This window comes from Callospermophilus lateralis, chromosome 10, assembly GCF_048772815.1.
Source record: "Callospermophilus lateralis isolate mCalLat2 chromosome 10, mCalLat2.hap1, whole genome shotgun sequence".
Classification (NCBI taxonomy): Eukaryota; Metazoa; Chordata; class Mammalia; order Rodentia; family Sciuridae; genus Callospermophilus; species Callospermophilus lateralis.
The window spans coordinates 57,266,329-57,283,570 of NC_135314.1; the positions used below are offsets into that span (position 1 = coordinate 57,266,329).

Consider the following 17,242-nt stretch of genomic DNA (forward strand, 5'->3'; position numbering starts at 1 on the left):
AGAGATTGCAAAATAGTTGAATGCATGTTCCACATTCACTAGAATTAAAACTAAACCAGTCAGTTTCACTTTAAAGAACTGATGGTGATGGTGAAGGAGGAAATGTAGTTGTGCCTTGACCATCGTTTCCTGATATATGATATACCCATTTTTAAGAATATACTTAGTTTTGTGGATTTTCTGTTTAACTAGGAAAAGATTTTTTTATAATTTAGTTTAAACTAAACACTAATGTGGAAAATTAACCTTATATTAAATGGTTGGTATAATTATAGTATATAGAATGAAAAGCACATCATTTGGGAGTTAGACCTACCTCTGACATTTAATAGTGATACTTGATAAGGCTGAGATAGTAGTTGAATCACAAAACTTCTCAGAACCTAGTATCTTCATTTATATGTGGCCCAGGTTGGCCTCAAACTCTTAATTTTCTTGCCTCAGCTTCCTGAGTAGCTACGTGGACATGTGCCACCATGCCTGGATTGTTTTCTATTTTGTTATGGATTTTGTGGCTGATTTTTTATTATGCCTTTGAATAATAAAATTTTTCCTGTGAAGAAAAGTGAATGATTTTAAACTGGTGTGAGGAAATTTTTTTGTGGTACTGAGGATTGGACCCAGGAATGCTGAGCTACATTCTTGGCCCCTTTTTATTTTTTACTGTGAGATAAGGTTTTGCTAAATTGCCGAGGCTGGCTTCCAACTTGTGATCCTCCTGTCTTAGCCTCCTCAGTTGCTGAGATTATAGGTGTGTACCAACACACCTGGTGTGAAAATGTTTTAAAAGTACCACTGAAGTCGTTATTTCTCTTTCTTTTTTTAGGGTGATGAAGACCATGTTGTTAGTTTGTGTTATGAGACCGTTCGTGATAACCATTCAGTATTACTTTTTTGTCCATCAAAAAAATGGTGTGAGAAACTGGCAGATATCATTGCCCGAGAGTTTTATAATCTACACCATCAAGCTGAGGGTGAGTTACCAATGGCAATGAAAGCCTACATACTTAGTACGTTTGCTTGAAAGAAATATTAGTGATTATATTAAGAAAGTATGATTCTCTTCCACATTGCTACTGCCTGCTTACTAGGCACTCTCTAAAAAACTATGTTTTTATGGTTCTACTCTTCTGACACCATTATAGGAATTGTGAACACATACTCAGGCTTCTTCAGATCTTCACATCTTCAGATTTCTTTTCTTTTTTTTTTTTTTTTTTAAATATTTATTTATTTTTAGTTCTCGGCAGGCACAACATCTTTGTTGGTATGTGGTGCTGAGGATCGAACCTGGGCTGCACGCATGCCAGGCGAGTGCACTACCACTTGAGCTACATCCCCGGCCCACATCTTCAGATTTCTAAAATACTGGGTTTATATAGGTGTAAACTAAAATTCTTCATTTGGCATCCATGGGCTTTGATCTTTGGTGCCCCTGAATTGTATGGAAGACTATGCATACAACCATATTTTTTCTGGGAAAAGTAGTTGTATCTTTCTTTGTATTTTCAAAGGTGTGACTCTAAAAAGAATCATGTGTATAAGTATATATGTGTGTGTTTGTGTGTGTGTGTGGGTGTGTGTATAAAACATATATACACATCTATGTACACTTATATTTTAAAATCAGTTTTATTGAATATAGCTTATCCATTTTAAGTGTATAATCTGATGAATTTTAACAAATGTATGCATCTGTTTAACCACCACTATAGTCAATGCATAAAACATTTCTATCATTTAAAATGTTCTCCTCCTCTTTTTTTTTTGGTACTGAGTATTGAACTCAGGGACACTTGACCACTGAGATACATCCCTAGCCCTATTTTGTATTTTATTTAGAGACAGGGTCTCACTGAGCTGCTAAGCACCACATGGTTGCTGAGGCTGACTTTGAACTCATGATCCTCCTGTCTCAGCCTCCTGAACTGCTGAGATTTCAGGTGTGTGCCACTGCACCTGGCTTCTTCTGCTCTTTTGTTGTCAGTCTCTTCCCTCTGTCCCCACCCCAGGCAAACACTGATGTGCCGTTTGCCATTTTAGATTACTTGTGCCTTTTCTAAGAATTTCATTTAAATGAAGTCATACAGCATGCATATGTCTTTTTTATATGACCTCTGTCATTCAATGTAATGTTTTTGAGGTCCATTCAGGTTGTTGATTTATCAATTTGTTCTTTTTTAATTGTTGAATGATGATCTAGAGCATTACTATAAACATTAGTATTTATTTTTACTGATTCTAGGATGAAAACTGCTGCCTCAACATTTTGACTATCCTGTGGTCCTTTGGGCTCCATGATAAATATAGGGAAGACAGAGACTAGTACTAGTTACAGGATATTAGTATATTTTATTACTTCACTAAACCAGTGGCATCATGAAGGCAGGTAATAGATATCTCAAGCCTAGCTCCAACAAGTAAACTTTGTCTAAAGGTAATATTGGCTAGACTCTGATCCAACATTGTGTTCTCTCTTCCTGTTGCCTCTTAATTGATGCTTTCTCTACCATGCTAACTCATTTTCCTTACATTGTGCCATTAAAAGTTATATTCCTTAATGACCAGAATCATAGTTATTTCCTTTTCTTGAGGTTTTATTCCTTTGATCTGTAGCATTCGTTCCCAGATGCCAGAGCTTGGACTAGAGTCTGGTCTGTAATGAAATTTCCACCAGAAGAATAATACAGCATGTTTTTAATAAAGCTGAAGTTTAAAGTTTGAAATCATCCCTATGAAATATATAAAATATATTAAAGTATAAATTTTTATGTCTAAAAGTCTGAAAAATTCTTTAAGAAACCATAGTTCCTGAGGGATTCAAGATGGTGGGCTAGAGGGAGCCTGCCTGCTTAGTTGCTGTATGGCTCGGGATTCAAGCAGCAGGAATACTGCTTCTCTGTAGGTGGGTGAAAGAGGGATTTCACTAAAACTCCATATTGGACAGTCAGAGTATCTTAGAGAGTCAGAAATTTGGGGTAAATTAAACAAAGAAGAAAGACTGCATTGGAGCCAAGCTGGTTGTGTCAGCAGTGGTATGGGTAGTTTAACACAGAGGAAAGAGGAACACAGAGAGAAACACAACAGACAGATTTAGTACAGAAAAACTTGAGATCAGAAAAGGAGCCTTCCCTTAGCTGATCCAGAGGCTGTACTGTGCACTGGTGCTTGAAAAGTGCCCAGTGTCTCTCCACTCACGACTTTGGCTGCTGAGAGCTGAGGTGGAGCAACCTTGAGGTAGACACATTGCATGTCCTGTGGGAGCTGGAAGATCAGAGCAAACAGGGCTACACTGTCCTGGCAAATGCATTCCATGTAGACTGGGGTGTACCTAGCAAAATGGGAGTGAAGCAGGCACAGAAAATATTTTACCCAGGGGGATTCAAGTGGGAAAAGTGAAGGGGAGCTCACCTTTGACTCTGGTGGTTCATGTGATCTGCTGAAGTGGGTCTGGAATCTGAACATGTGGGTGGGACTATATGCAGGGACTAAGCCTGGGAAACCTGGAAAGGCCATGTTCATGGGCAACAGAGTGGGGGAAGGATTGACTCCTCTGCCCCCACAAGTATTGTTTTAGTCAGCTTTTATTTTTCCTAACTAAAAGAACAGTTTTAGAGGCTCACAGTTCCAGAGGTCTTAGTTCACAGACAGCTGGCTGCATTCTTTGGAGCTCAAGGTGAGGCAGATCATCATGGCAGAAGAGTGTGGTGGAGGGAAATGGTTCAAGACCTCACATCAGGAAGCAGAGAGAGTCTCCACTCACCACATACAAAATATATATCCCAAAGGCATGTCCTATATGACCTACCTCCTCCTGCCAACCTCTACCTGACTACAGTTACCATCCACTTAATCCCCACGAGGGGATTAATTCATGGATTGGGTTGATGTTCTTATAACTCAATCATTCATCTAAACTTTCTTGCATTGTTTCACACATGAGCTTTTGGGAACACCTCATATCTAAAACAGCAAGTAGAATCCTTGGGAGGCTCCTGAGAACCAGACTCCCAACAGAGAAAGGCAACTTCCAGGCCCTAGTAGTATGTTGATCTAATCTCTCCAGAGCAGAAACCAGCAAAGCCCCTGAGGGCTGATTAGATCTAAGTCCCATTTGCTGGAATTCCACCCATAAAACTCTGCAGCTGCCCCACTCTGGGAGTGTATTATCTGGTCCATGCAGACAAAATTTCAACTGATAGAACTTCCTCTCACATCCTATTTTATACTGGGGAGAAGAGAAGTTGAGAATTATTTGGCCCAGCTTTAGTCTTAGGCCATTGCAACTGGCAGCTTGGTGTACAACACAGGAAGAAGAAGGGATTAACAGCACTCAGCCCTTGCTCTTGCTTGGTACATTCCATAAGAAATGGAAAGAAGGATAGGCATAGACACTGTCCATCTATTCTTTTTTTTTTTTTAATTGGTCCTTAGTTATATGTGACAGAAGAATACATTTTGACATAATTATATGAGCATTGGAATATATCTTATTCTGACTCCAGTATTTCTTCTTCTGCTTCCTTTTCCCTACCATTGCTCCATTCCCTCAATTGATTTTTCTGCCATTTATCTGTATTTATTATTTTTTAAATTAGTTTCTTGTACATGATGGTGAGATACACTGTGGTGTATTCATATATGTACGTAGGAAAGTTATGTCAGATTCATTCCACTGTCTTTCCTTTTCTTATGTCTCCTCCCTTTCCTTCATTACCTTTTGCCTAATCCACTGAACTTCTATTCCGTACTCACCCCTTATGTAGGTTAGATTCCACATATCAGAAAACATCTGACATTTGTTTTTTTGCAACTGGTCTATTTCACTTAGCATGATAGTCTCTGGATCCATCTGTTTACAGGTAAATGTCATGAAGTCATTCTTCTTTATGACTGAATAATACTCCACTGTGTATATACGCCACATTTTGTGTATCCATTCATCTGTTGAAAGGCACCTAGTTTGGCTCCTTGGCTTAGCTATTGTGAATTGTACTGCTATAAATTGAGTCTCTGTAGTATATTGATTTTAATTCCTTTGGATATATACCAAGGAGTAGGATAACCATATCAGTGGTGGTTCCATTCCTAGTTTTTTGAGGAAACTCCATACTGCTTTCTAGAGTGGTTATACCAGCTTACAGTCCCATTAACAGTGTATGAGCAGACTCTTTTCCCCACATCCTCACCAACATTTATTGTTACTTGTATTCTTGAAAATTGCCATTCTAACTGGAGATGAAATCTCAGTGTAGTTTTAATTTGTATTTCTCTAATTGCTAAAGATATAGAACATTTTTTATATATTTGTTGACTGTTCATATTTGTTCTTTTGAGAAGTGTCTATTTAGTTCTTTTGCCCATTTATTGATTGGGTTATTTGTGTTTTTGGTGTTAAGTTTTTTGAGTTCTTTGTATATCCTGGAAATTAGGTGCAGGTGGCAAAGATTCTCTCCCATTTTATAGGCTCTCTCTTTACATTCTTGATTGTTTTCATTGTTGTAAAGAAGCTTTTTGTTTGATGCCATCCCATTTATTGATTATTGATTTTAATTATTGTCCTTTAACAAGGAGTCTTGTTTCATGAAGTCAGTAGCTGAGCTGATATGTTGGCATGTTGGACCTACAGTTTCTTCTAGTGTGTGCAGGGTTTCTGGTCTAATTTCTAGGGTTTTGATACATTTTGAGTTGAGTATTGTGCAGAGTGAGAGATCAGGGTTATTTTCATTCTATGCATATGGATTTCCATTTTCCCAGCACCATTTGTTGAAAAGTCTATCTTTTCTCTAACATATGTTTTTGGCACCTTTTCCTAGTATGCAATAACCATATTTATATGGGTTTGTCTCTGTGTCTTCAATTCCAGGGGTCTTGGTGCCAATAGCATGCTATTTTTGTTACTATAGCTCTGTTGTATACTTTGAGGTCTAGTATTATGATGCCTCCTTCTTCACTTTTCTTGCTAAGGAATGCTTTGGCTGTTCTGGGTCTCTTATTTTTCCAAATGAATTTCACAACTGCTTTTTCTATTTCTGTCAAGAACGTCATTGGAATTTTGATGGGAATTACATTGACTCTGTATATATGCATGAAGCATAATTTTGTTGAATTCCTTCCACATTTTTTCTATTTTCCTGACCCTCCAGTCTTACCCTCAATCTCCTTTTTATACCCCTCTGACTTGCCTCTGTACTTATATCTGACCTCTACTCTTCTTTCTCCTTACTTTGTTCTAGCTTCTGCATGTGAGAGAAAACATTGAATTGATTTTCTGAGTCTGACTTTTTTTTACTTAGCATGATGTTCTCCATTTCCTTCCATTTGCCTGCAAATGCCATAATTTTATTCTTCTTTATGGCTGAGTAAAACTCCATTTTTTTGTGTGTGTATGTATTGCTTTATCTTAATTCATTCATCTATTGACAATCAGTTGGGCTAGTTCCATAATTTGGCTATTGTGAATTGTGTTGTTATAAACACTGATGTAGCTGTATTACTATTGAATGACGATTTTAGTTCTTTTGGATAAATACCAAGGAGTGGGATAGCTGGATCATATGGTGATTCTATGCCTAGTTTTATAAGGAATCTCCATACTGCTTTCCAGAGTGGTTATAATAATATGCAGTCCAACTAACAATGTATGAGTGTACCTATTCCTCCACATTCTTGCTAGCATTTATTATTTGTACTCTTTTTTTAATGATTCTTTTTAGTGACAGTAGAATCCACTTTGATATAATTATGAAAGCATACAATATGTATTGATCTAATTTAGCAATTGTCATTCTGGCTAGAGTGAGATGAAATCTTAGTATAGTTTGAATTTGCATTTTCCTGATAGCTGGAGATGCTGAACTTTTTTTTTTAAAAATTATTTGTTGGAAGGAGAGAAATGAATTACAGTAGATGGGGTGGAGAGAGAAGATGGGAGGGGAGGGGAGGGGGATAGTTGAGGATACGAAAGGTAGCAGAATACAACAGTCACTAATATGGCATTATGTAAAAATGTGGATGTGTAACCAATGTGATTCTGCAATCTGTATTTGGGGTAAAAATGGGAGTTCATAACCCACTTGAATCTAATGTATGAAATATGATATGTCAAGAGCTTTGTAATGTTTTGAACAACCAATAATAATAATAAAAATATTTAAAAAAAATTAAAAAAAATAATTTGTTGGCCATTTGTGGTTTTTTTTTTTTTTTTAAAGAAATATCTGTTCAGTTATTTTGCCCATTTATTGATAGGGTTATTTTTTATTTTTATTTTATTTTTGGTATTAACCTGTTTGAATTCTTTATATTTCTGGATATTAATGCCCTGTCAGAGAAGTAGCTGGCAAAGATCTTCTCCCACTCAGTAGGGTCTCTCTTCATACTCCTAATATTTCCTTTGCTGTGCAGAAGCTTTATAATTTTATGGCATTCCACTTATTGATTCTTGGTTTTATTTCTTGAGTTAGAGAGAAGTCTTGTTAAGGAAGTCAGTGCCAGCACCAACAGGATAGAATGTTGACTTATGTTTTCTCCTAGCAGTTGCACATTTTCTGGCTTATTGCTAAAAGTCTTTGATTCACTTCGATTTGACTTTTCTGTAGGGATCTAATTTGATTCTTTTCTATATGGACATCCAGTTTTCCCAGCACCATTCATTAAAAAGACCTTGTCTCGAATATATATTTTTGGTACCTTTGTCAAATATCAGATAACTATAAGTATATGTCTTCTATTCTATTCCACTGGTCTTCAGGCCTGTTTTGATGCCAATACAATGCTGTTTTTGTCACTTTAGCTCTGTAGAACAATTTGAGAGCAGGTATTATGATTCCTCCAGCATCATTCTTTTTGCTTAGAATTGTGTTGGCTATTATGGGTCTCATGCTTCTTATTGAATTTTAGGATTTTTTTTTTCTAGTTCTGTGAAGAATGTCATTGGTATTTTTACGGGTTTTGCATTGAATCTGTATATTGCTTTTGGTAATAAGGCTGTTTAAAATGATTCATTCTCTTATTGAAGCACTTGTGAGGGCATTGCATCTTCTAATGTTGTCTTCAATTTCTTCCTTTGGTGTTCTGTAATTTTCATGGTATAGATCTTTCACCTATTGATTAGATTATTTCAAAGTATTTTTTAGGGTATTGTGAATAGGATAGTTATTTTTTTTTTTGTTTTGTTTTTTGTTTTAAATTTCTTTAACAGCAGAATCACTGTTGGAGTATAGGAAAGCTTGCTAGGCATTGATTTGGCTATTTTGGGTCCTTATTTTTCCAAATGATTTTTTTAAAATAAATGCACAATAAGGCTTTTTTTTTTTGAGAGAGAGAATTTTTTTAAAAATGTTTATTTTGTAGTTTTTGGTGGGCACAACATCGTTATTTTATTTTTATGTGGTGCTGAACCCAGCGCCCTGCGCATGCCAGGCGAGCACACTATTGCTTGAGCCACATCCCCAGCCCCTCCAAATGAATTTCATGATTGCCTTTTCTATTTCTATGAGGAATGACATTGGGATTTTAATTGGAATTGCATTGCATCTGTATAGTGTTTTTGATAGTGTGGTCATTTTGACAATATTGATTCTCCCTATCCAAGAACATGGGAGATCTTTCCATCTTCTAAGGTTTTTTTCAAATTCTTCTTTAGTATTCTGTAGTTTTCATTGTGGAGGTCTTTCACCTCTTTTGTTAAATTGATTCCCAAATGTGTTTTTTTTTTTTTTTTTTCTTTTTGAGGCTATTGTGAATGGGATAGTTTTCCTTATTTCTCTTTCAGAGGATTCATCACTGATGTATAGAAATGCATTTGATTTATGGGTATTGATTTACATTCTGCTACTTTACTGAATTTATTTTTTAATTCTAGAAGTTTTCTGGTGGAAATTTTTGAATCTTCTAAGTATAGAAACATGTCATCAGCAAACACTGATAGTTTGAGTTCTTTTCCTATTTGTATCCCTTTAATTTCTTTTGTCTGGCTAGAGCTTCAAGGACTATGTTAAATAGAAGAGGTGAAAGAGGGCATCCCTGTGCTATTCCAGTTTTTAAAGGGAATGCTTCCAATTTTTTTCTATTTAGAATGATATTGGCCTTGGGTTTAGCATAGATAACTTTTACATTGTTGAGGTATGTTCCTAGTATTTGTAGTTCTTCTAGTGTTTTGAACATGAGAGAGTGCTGTATTTTGTCAAATGCTTTCTCTGCATCTATGATATAATCATATTATTCTTTAAGTCTATTGTTGTGATGAATTACATTTATTGATTTTCATATGTTGAACCAACCTTGCATCCCTGGAATGAACCCCACTTGATCATGGTGCACTGTCTTTTTAATATGCTTTTGTATGTGATTTGCCAGAAATTTATTGAGAATTTTTACGTTTGTGTTCATCACAGATATTGGTCTGAAGTTTTCTTTCCCTGATGTGTCTCTGGTTTTGGTATAAGGATGCTATTAGCCTCGTAGAATGAGTTTGGAAAAAATTCACTCCTTTTCTATTTCATAGAATAATTTGAGGAATATTGGTATTAATTCTTCTTTGTAGGTCTTGTAGAACTCAGCTGAGAATCCGTCTGATAGTTCTTTATTGACAAGGAAATCATATGATAGTATGCATGTATGGACTGGTGTAGAAACACCAGTTAAAACTTAGGGGAAGAGCACTTTACCAAGTTGGTGTTCTCTAAAATTATCTATAGCAATAGTCTCAGATTTGTATAGAAATAACAAATTTGGTTCATATTTATTTGTATCATTTGATGTTTTATAACTGGATAAAGTAACCTGTTGTCAATAAGTTATATATACAATTTTATATTACTCTTTGCACTAAAATATGAATTTAAATGTATTTTTGGAAGGTAATAAGGACAGCCTGATCTGTTTAAAGGTGACAGTGTAAAACATGGAAGTATTTTGCCACCTTTTTTACAAAAAGAAAGTTAAAAACTTTCTTAGCCTTTGTTTGATTTACGTTGCAGATGCATTATTTGTCAAGAGTCACACCTTCCTGAGATAAGGCTCACCTCTCACCTTACTCCATGTTAGAATGGCTCCAAAATAGGCTAGACTTGAGCTCTTTGAAGTTGTATTCAAAAAACGGATTTTTGTTGTGAATATTACTGTGATTTCAAACAGATATGTATATAAACAATCACTGGAATTGAAGAGGGATGTGAGATGTGGGCTAAAGAAATAGATAAGCTCTTCAGGGAAATGATAGCAGAAAATATTCCAAACCTTCAGAATGAGATGGACATGCAGATACAGGAGGCATTCAGAACCCCAATGCCAGTACTCCTCAAATTATTCCATGAAATGGAAAATGATGGAACACTTTCAAATTCATTTTATGAAGTCAATATCACACTCATACCAAAAACAGATAAGGACACATCAAGGAAAGAAAACTATAGACCAATATTCCTGATGAATTTAGATGCAAAAACACTAATAAAATATTAGCAAATTGTGGGTTTTTTTTTTTTGTTTGTTTTTTTTTTTTTTTGTATTGGGGATTGAACTCAGGGGCACTCAACCACTGAGCCACATCCCCAGTCCAATTTTGAATTTTATTTAGAGACAGAGTCTCACTGAGTTGCTTAGTGCCTCACTAAATTGCCGAGGCTAGTTTTGAACTTGTGATCCTCCTGCCTCCACTTCCCTATCTGCTGGGATTATAGGTGTGTGCCATCGTGCCCAGCAGCAAATTGTGTTTTGAAATTCATTAAGAAGATTGTACCCTACAAGCAAGTTGGTTTTATTCCAGAGATGTAAGGAGGGTTTAAGATATGGAAATTAATAAATGTAATTTATCACATGAACAGAATTAAGGACAAAAATCACTTAGTAATCTCAATAGATGCAGAAAAATTCTTCAACAAATTCAGCACACATTCATGATAAAAATACTAAAGAAACTAGGGAAAGAGGGAACCTATCTCAACATTATAATGGCTATGCATGAAAGACCCAAAGCCAACGGTTCCATTTCTCATGACTAAAATACTCAGGGTCACTCCAGGTGAACTGGGCTTCAGGAAATAATCATACAAGAGACAGAGATACCTTTTTCTTTGGGTCTATGATAGCTCCTGTGACCTTAAGGGTCCACAGAAAGAGAGCAAGAAAGCAATGCTGAACCCTTTTATTGAGGAGAAGCCATTCAAATGAGGCAAGAGGTCAGGTTTCAGGGGGTTGAGTCTAGCTTTGTGATGTCTGCTATCAGCAGGTTGACTGACATCTAGGAAGGCCATCCAAAGGCAGAGCAAGAGAAGGGGACCATGTTTCCATGGAACATTCTATCCCAAACAGGGCAAAGGGGTAGAATTACAAAAGAACAGGTGAGTGTATCTCAACTCCAAGGGTGACACACCTACATCTGAAGACACACCCTCTACTTCCTGGGCTGGGACAATGCCCAAGTTACCACGAAATGTCATGATTGGTCAGAGCCTCTTGCATCAGGACTGGAAGGCGTGGGTCATTCAGAGTGGCTCCCCAAAGCCAACCTCATAGTAAATGGGGAAAAACTGAAAGCATTTCCTTTAAAATCCAGGAGAAGTCAAGGATATCCACTCTCATCACTCTTATTTAATAGAGGGCTAGATATTCTAGCCAGAGCAATTAGGCAAGAGAAATAAATAAAAGACATACAAATAGAACAGGAAGAAGTCAAATTATCCCTGTTTGCAGATGTTGAGGTCCTATACTTAGAAGACACCAAAAAATCCACCAAAAGACTGCTAGAGCTAATTAAAAAAATTGGCAAAATAGCACTTACAAAATCAACATGCAAAAATCAATAGTTTCCTATATAACAATGAACCTGCTAAGGAAGAAATTAGGAAAACATTTTCTGTCACGATAACCTCTTAAAAAAAAAAAAACCAACTTCCTAGGAATAAATCTAAATCTAACCAAGGAAATGAAAGACTTCTACCATGAAAATTATATAACATTGAAAAAAGAAATTGAAGAAGACCACAGAAGATATAAAGACCTCCCATGTTCATGGATAGGCAGAATTAATATTGTTGAAATCGCCGTACTACCGAAAGCAATATACAAATTTGATACAGTCCTCCCATCAAAATGTCAATGATATTCTTTGCAGAACTAGAAAAAACAGTTCTAAATTTCATCCGGAAGAATAAAAGACCCAGAGTAGGCAAAGCAATTTTAAGCCAAAAAAGCAATGCTGGAAACATCACAATACCTGCCTTCAAATTTTACCACAGAGCTGTAATTACATGATATTGACATAAGAACTGATACATTGAATAGTGGTACAAAATATAAGGCACAGAGACAAATCCACACAGGTACAGTCATCTTATCCTTGACAAAGGTGACAAAAATATACACTGGAGGATTGACAGCTTTTAAACTAATGGTGAGGGGATACCTGGTTATACATGTGTAGAAGTATTGAGTTCCACAACTAAAACACTCAAGGTCACTCCAGGTGAACTGGGCTGCACGAAATAATCACATAGAGACAAAGAAATACCTTTTTCTTTGGGTTCTGTGACAGCTCCTCTGACCTTAGGGGTCCCTTTTTTTGGGGATAAGCCATTCAAATGAGGCAAGGGGTCAGGTTGCAGGGGTTGAGTCTAACTTCATGATGTCTGGTGTCAGCAGATTGACTGACATCTAGGAAGGGCATGCCCATCTCATGAGCTGTGTGGGGGTCTTAGCAGAGCAAGTGAAAAGACCAGAGCTAGACCCAAACAGAGAGGCAATGTTGGTTTAGTCCACTTTGTTCACTCAATGCTCATAGTTCACACACACACAGCCCACAGCTGGCTTGCCACATCTCCACATTCTCATCACTCAAGACTCAGGGGCACTCAGTTCCTATGTGGCAGCTCCTGACATAGAAGAACAAAACTAGACCCTTATCTCTCACCCTCCACAAAAGTCAACTTAAAGTGAATCAAAGACCTTGGAATTAGACCAGAAACCATGCAACTCCTAGAAGACAATGTAGGGGTCACACTTCAGCTTTTCTGTACAGGCAATGGCTTTCTCAATAGGACCCCTACAGATCAGGAAATAATACTAGAGATAATAAATGGGACAGCACCAAATTAAAAACTTTTGCACAGGAAAGGAAACAATTAGGAATGTGAAGAGAGAACCCGTGGATTAGGAGATTATCTTGCTAGCTACTCTTCTGAAAGAGGATTAATATCTAGCATATATAAAGAACTAAAAATACACCGAAAAAATTAAATAATGCAATGAATAAATAGGCAAATGAATTAAACAGACACTTCTCAAAAGAAAAAATACAAATGATCAACAAATACTTAAAAAATGTTTAACATCATTAGCAATTTGGGAAATGTAAATCAAAACTACACTAAGATTTCATCTCATACCAGTCAGAATGGCAGTCATCAAGAATACCAATAATAAATGCTGGAGAGGATGTGGAGAGAAAGGTACACTTTTACACTGTGGTTGAACTATAAATTAGTACAACCACTGTGGAAATCAGTATGGAGGCTTCTCAAAAGCTTAGGCATGGAACCACCATGTGACCCAGCTTTAACCACTTCTCAGTGTTTATCCTGAATAGTTAAAGTCATCTTACTGCAGTGATATGTCCTTACCCACGTTTATAGTAGCATAATTCACAACAGGTAAACTATGAAACCAGCCCTAGGTGTCCATCAAAACAGATTAATGGAGAAAGAAAATGTGGTCTATACAAACAATGGAGTTTTATTCAGCCTTAAAGAAAAATGAAATTATGTCATTTGCAGAAAATAGATGGAACTAGAAGCCATCATGTTAAGCAAATTAAGTCAAACTCAGAAGGTTAAGGGTCATGTTTTCTCTCATATGCAGAAGCTAGAGAGGCAAAAAGGAAAACAAAGGTTGAATGGATTTCATAAAAAGCAAAGGAAGATCAGTAGAGAAAAGTGACCAAGGGATGGAATGTGGGAGGGGGGAAGTGCTGGGAGTGATATTGGCCAAATCATATTCTTATATTTTGTGCATGTGTGAATATGTAACTACAAATCCCATCAATATTTACAACTATAATGCACCAGTAGAAAAAAATGTGGAAAAAAACAAAAAATGAAATAATATTTTCTGCACTTAAGACAGTTAAAGTCTTACTGGGGTAGAGGGTTACATAGAGCAAAGCCAGCAGGTATTGTGTGATTGGTTATTTCTTATTAGGATGGAATACTTCTCATAGAGAACAAGACTCCTAGGTGGTACTGATACTGCTGATTGGTTGGACAAACATTGAGCAAGGGTTTTGAATTTTGGGCTTTGAATGGTAATTAGTATCTGTAATCATCTCCTTCCTTCAACAGGTTCCTTTGACCCCCCCCACCCTCACCCCCTCCAACATACACACTGATGGACTTGGGATCACTCTAATGCTGAGTTTCCTAAACTTTTGTAACCATTTAAAATAACCTGGGGGCTGGGGATGTGGCTCAAGCGGTAGCCTGCTTGCCTGGCATGCGTGCGGCCCGGGTTCCATCCTCAGCACCACATACAAAGATGTTGTGTCCACCGAAATCTAAAGAATAAGTATTAAAAAAAAAATAACCTGGGAAGAATTAAAGATTCCTATGTGCAGGTCACACCCTATATCAATCACATCACAGTGTCCAGGGGTCAGTAGTTTTAAAAGATCCCCAGATCTTTATAGTATGCAACAGTTTTTGACCCATATCCTAGTATTTAACTCCCTCATGACTTAGGGAGATAATACTCCAAGAAGTAAACAGTGTTGAGATGTTTATTTTTTTTGTGTGTTTGTGACAGGATTGGTAAAACCATCCGAATTTCCACCAGTGATTCTGGAACAAAAAGCCCTCCTGGAAGTAATGCATCAGTTAAAACGTTCACCTTCCGGATTGGACTTTGTATTACAGAATACTGTCCCATGGGGAGTAGCATTTCATCATGCAGGTATTCCATATTTATAATCTGTTATCAGGAAACCCTCTCTAAAAATTCTCAAATTTCTTCATTTTAATATTTATGTTCACTTATTAATTAACAAGACATATCTAATTAACAAGAAATATTTTTTAATCTCAATATTCTTATATCTCTGGGCTGGGGATGTGGCTCAGGCAGTAGCGTGCTCCCCTGGCATGCGTGCGGCCCAGGTTCGATCCTCAGCACCACATACAAACAAAGATGTTGTGTTCGCGGATCACTAAAAAATAAATATTAAAACTCTCTCTCTCTCTCTCTCTCTCTCTCTCTCTCTCTCTCTTTAAAAAAAATATTCTTATATCTCATTTTAAGAAATTGCATAATTAAGTTAAACAAGAATAAAACAAACATGTTCGAGTTTATTTATCTATGTTGTGTATAGTACTATATAAAGGCTTTTTTGAATCATTGGTGAAGTAAATTCTAAAATTATTTTGTTTCTGTACTGTTTCCTTAAAATTTTGAGTATGCTTGCTACTTTTATGCCATCTGAATGTATCTTTTTATCTCAAGAGTACGAAATATTCTCAGAGATATCAAAATCAAATTTATTTTAGAAATTGTGATAGTGCATTTAGAGAGGGCTAGAATGTTTAAAATCAGAGATTATGGCAGTCATTGAATTAAATAACTTTTTTTTAGGAAGTGTTCCATCCATGATCATATGTGCTAAGGATCTGATAAAAAATATATAGTTTCTACGATTGAGAATTTAACCTTTTTAACTTATTTTAAATATTTATCAGTACATATATAAAATGGTAACAGTTATGTGATTTTTAATCATGATGTATACAGTATGTATAATATACCTATGTATATATCATGATACAAAATTTAAAATAAATTTTACTAAATCTACTAAATTTATTTAAAATATTCTAAAATTTAAAATTTATTTTAAAATAAATTTAAAAGAACACCCAAAAGAATAGAGATTGGGAAACTGTAGTATGCTATAAATTTAGCTTGCCATCTGTTTTTTTTTTTTTTTTTTTTTTAAGTTTTATTGGAACACTATCATGCCTATTCTGTGTATGTTTTTATGTGACAGTGGCAGGGTAGAATAGTTACAACAGAGTTTACCTATTCTGCAAAATCTAAAATATAGGAAAAATTTATTGATCCCAGATCTAGAAGGTATAGTAGAGGTGGCAGATTATGCCCTTAAATAAATAGACTGATGATTTTTTTGTTGTCGTAACAATAGCTAAAGAAAATCTTTAGAGGCTTGTAGCAAACTCTCACATTGTTTATAAGTTATCAAGTATATTTTCATTATATGTTAATAAATATATATTTGGAACCCCCTTTTTTTTTCAGGGCTTACTTTTGAGGAGAGGGATATCATTGAAGGAGCCTTTCGTCAAGGTCTCATTCGAGTCTTGGCAGCAACTTCTACTCTTTCTTCTGGGGTGAATTTACCTGCACGTCGTGTGATTATTCGGACTCCTATTTTCAGTGGTCGACCTCTAGATATTCTTACTTACAAGCAGATGGTTGGTCGTGCTGGCAGGAAAGGAGTTGATACAATGGGTGAGTTTGAATTTAATTGTAGTAGCATTACAAAAAGACAGTGTCAAACTTGAAATTTTGACTAGTACTTGGCCCCATTTCTCATTGTACTGTTTCTTCATTATCCAGTGTACTTGGACAAGTCATCCTTTTGGATTCACTTAATATTTATAGTGAATATCAGTTACAATTTTCACATATTGTCAACCATTGGTTTTCTACTAATGTAGAATTAAGATTTTCTTTTGTAGCATATACAGTGAAATGATTCAGTGTTACATAAATCAAGATGATTTCTTATTCCATTAGCTGGGACATGATTTTTAGTTTGCAAATATAGTCTGCTCTTTTTTAAAAATCTTATTTATTTATTTTTATTTATATATAACAGTAGAATGCATTACAATTCTTATTACATATATAGAGCTCAATTTTTCATATCTCTGGTTGTATATCTAGTATACTCATACCAATTCATGTCTTCATACATATACTTTGGATAATAATGATCATCAGATTCAACCATCATTAATTGGGACATGATTTTTAGTTTGTAAGTATAGTCAACTCTTTAATTCTAATCAATTTTCATAGATATTAATTCTGCTTAGGTTTATGGTCTCAGAAGTCAGACTGGGATTTTAAGAGCTGAGAAGTATCCTCACACTTTTTGAATAAGCATTTTTTTCTTTTTTTAAGTTTATTTATTTATGCTAATCAGTTATATATGACAGCAGAATGCACTTCA

General features: G+C 35.8%; 1 protein-coding gene across 3 annotated transcripts in view; it reads left to right on the forward strand.

Moving 5' to 3' along the window:
- Positions 1-17,242, forward strand: part of Polq (DNA polymerase theta) — a 104,930-nt gene that overhangs the window by 10,443 nt on the left and 77,245 nt on the right. For 2 of the 3 annotated variants that reach the window (XM_076868281.2, XM_076868282.2), the window contains exons 7-9: positions 827-974; positions 14,800-14,946; positions 16,303-16,515. The exons of the other annotated variant lie outside the window; for it this stretch is intronic. In XM_076868281.2, the coding sequence (XP_076724396.2) occupies positions 827-974; positions 14,800-14,946; positions 16,303-16,515 (508 nt within the window). The remainder of the gene's footprint in view (positions 1-826; positions 975-14,799; positions 14,947-16,302; positions 16,516-17,242) is intronic. 3 annotated transcript variants of the gene reach the window in all.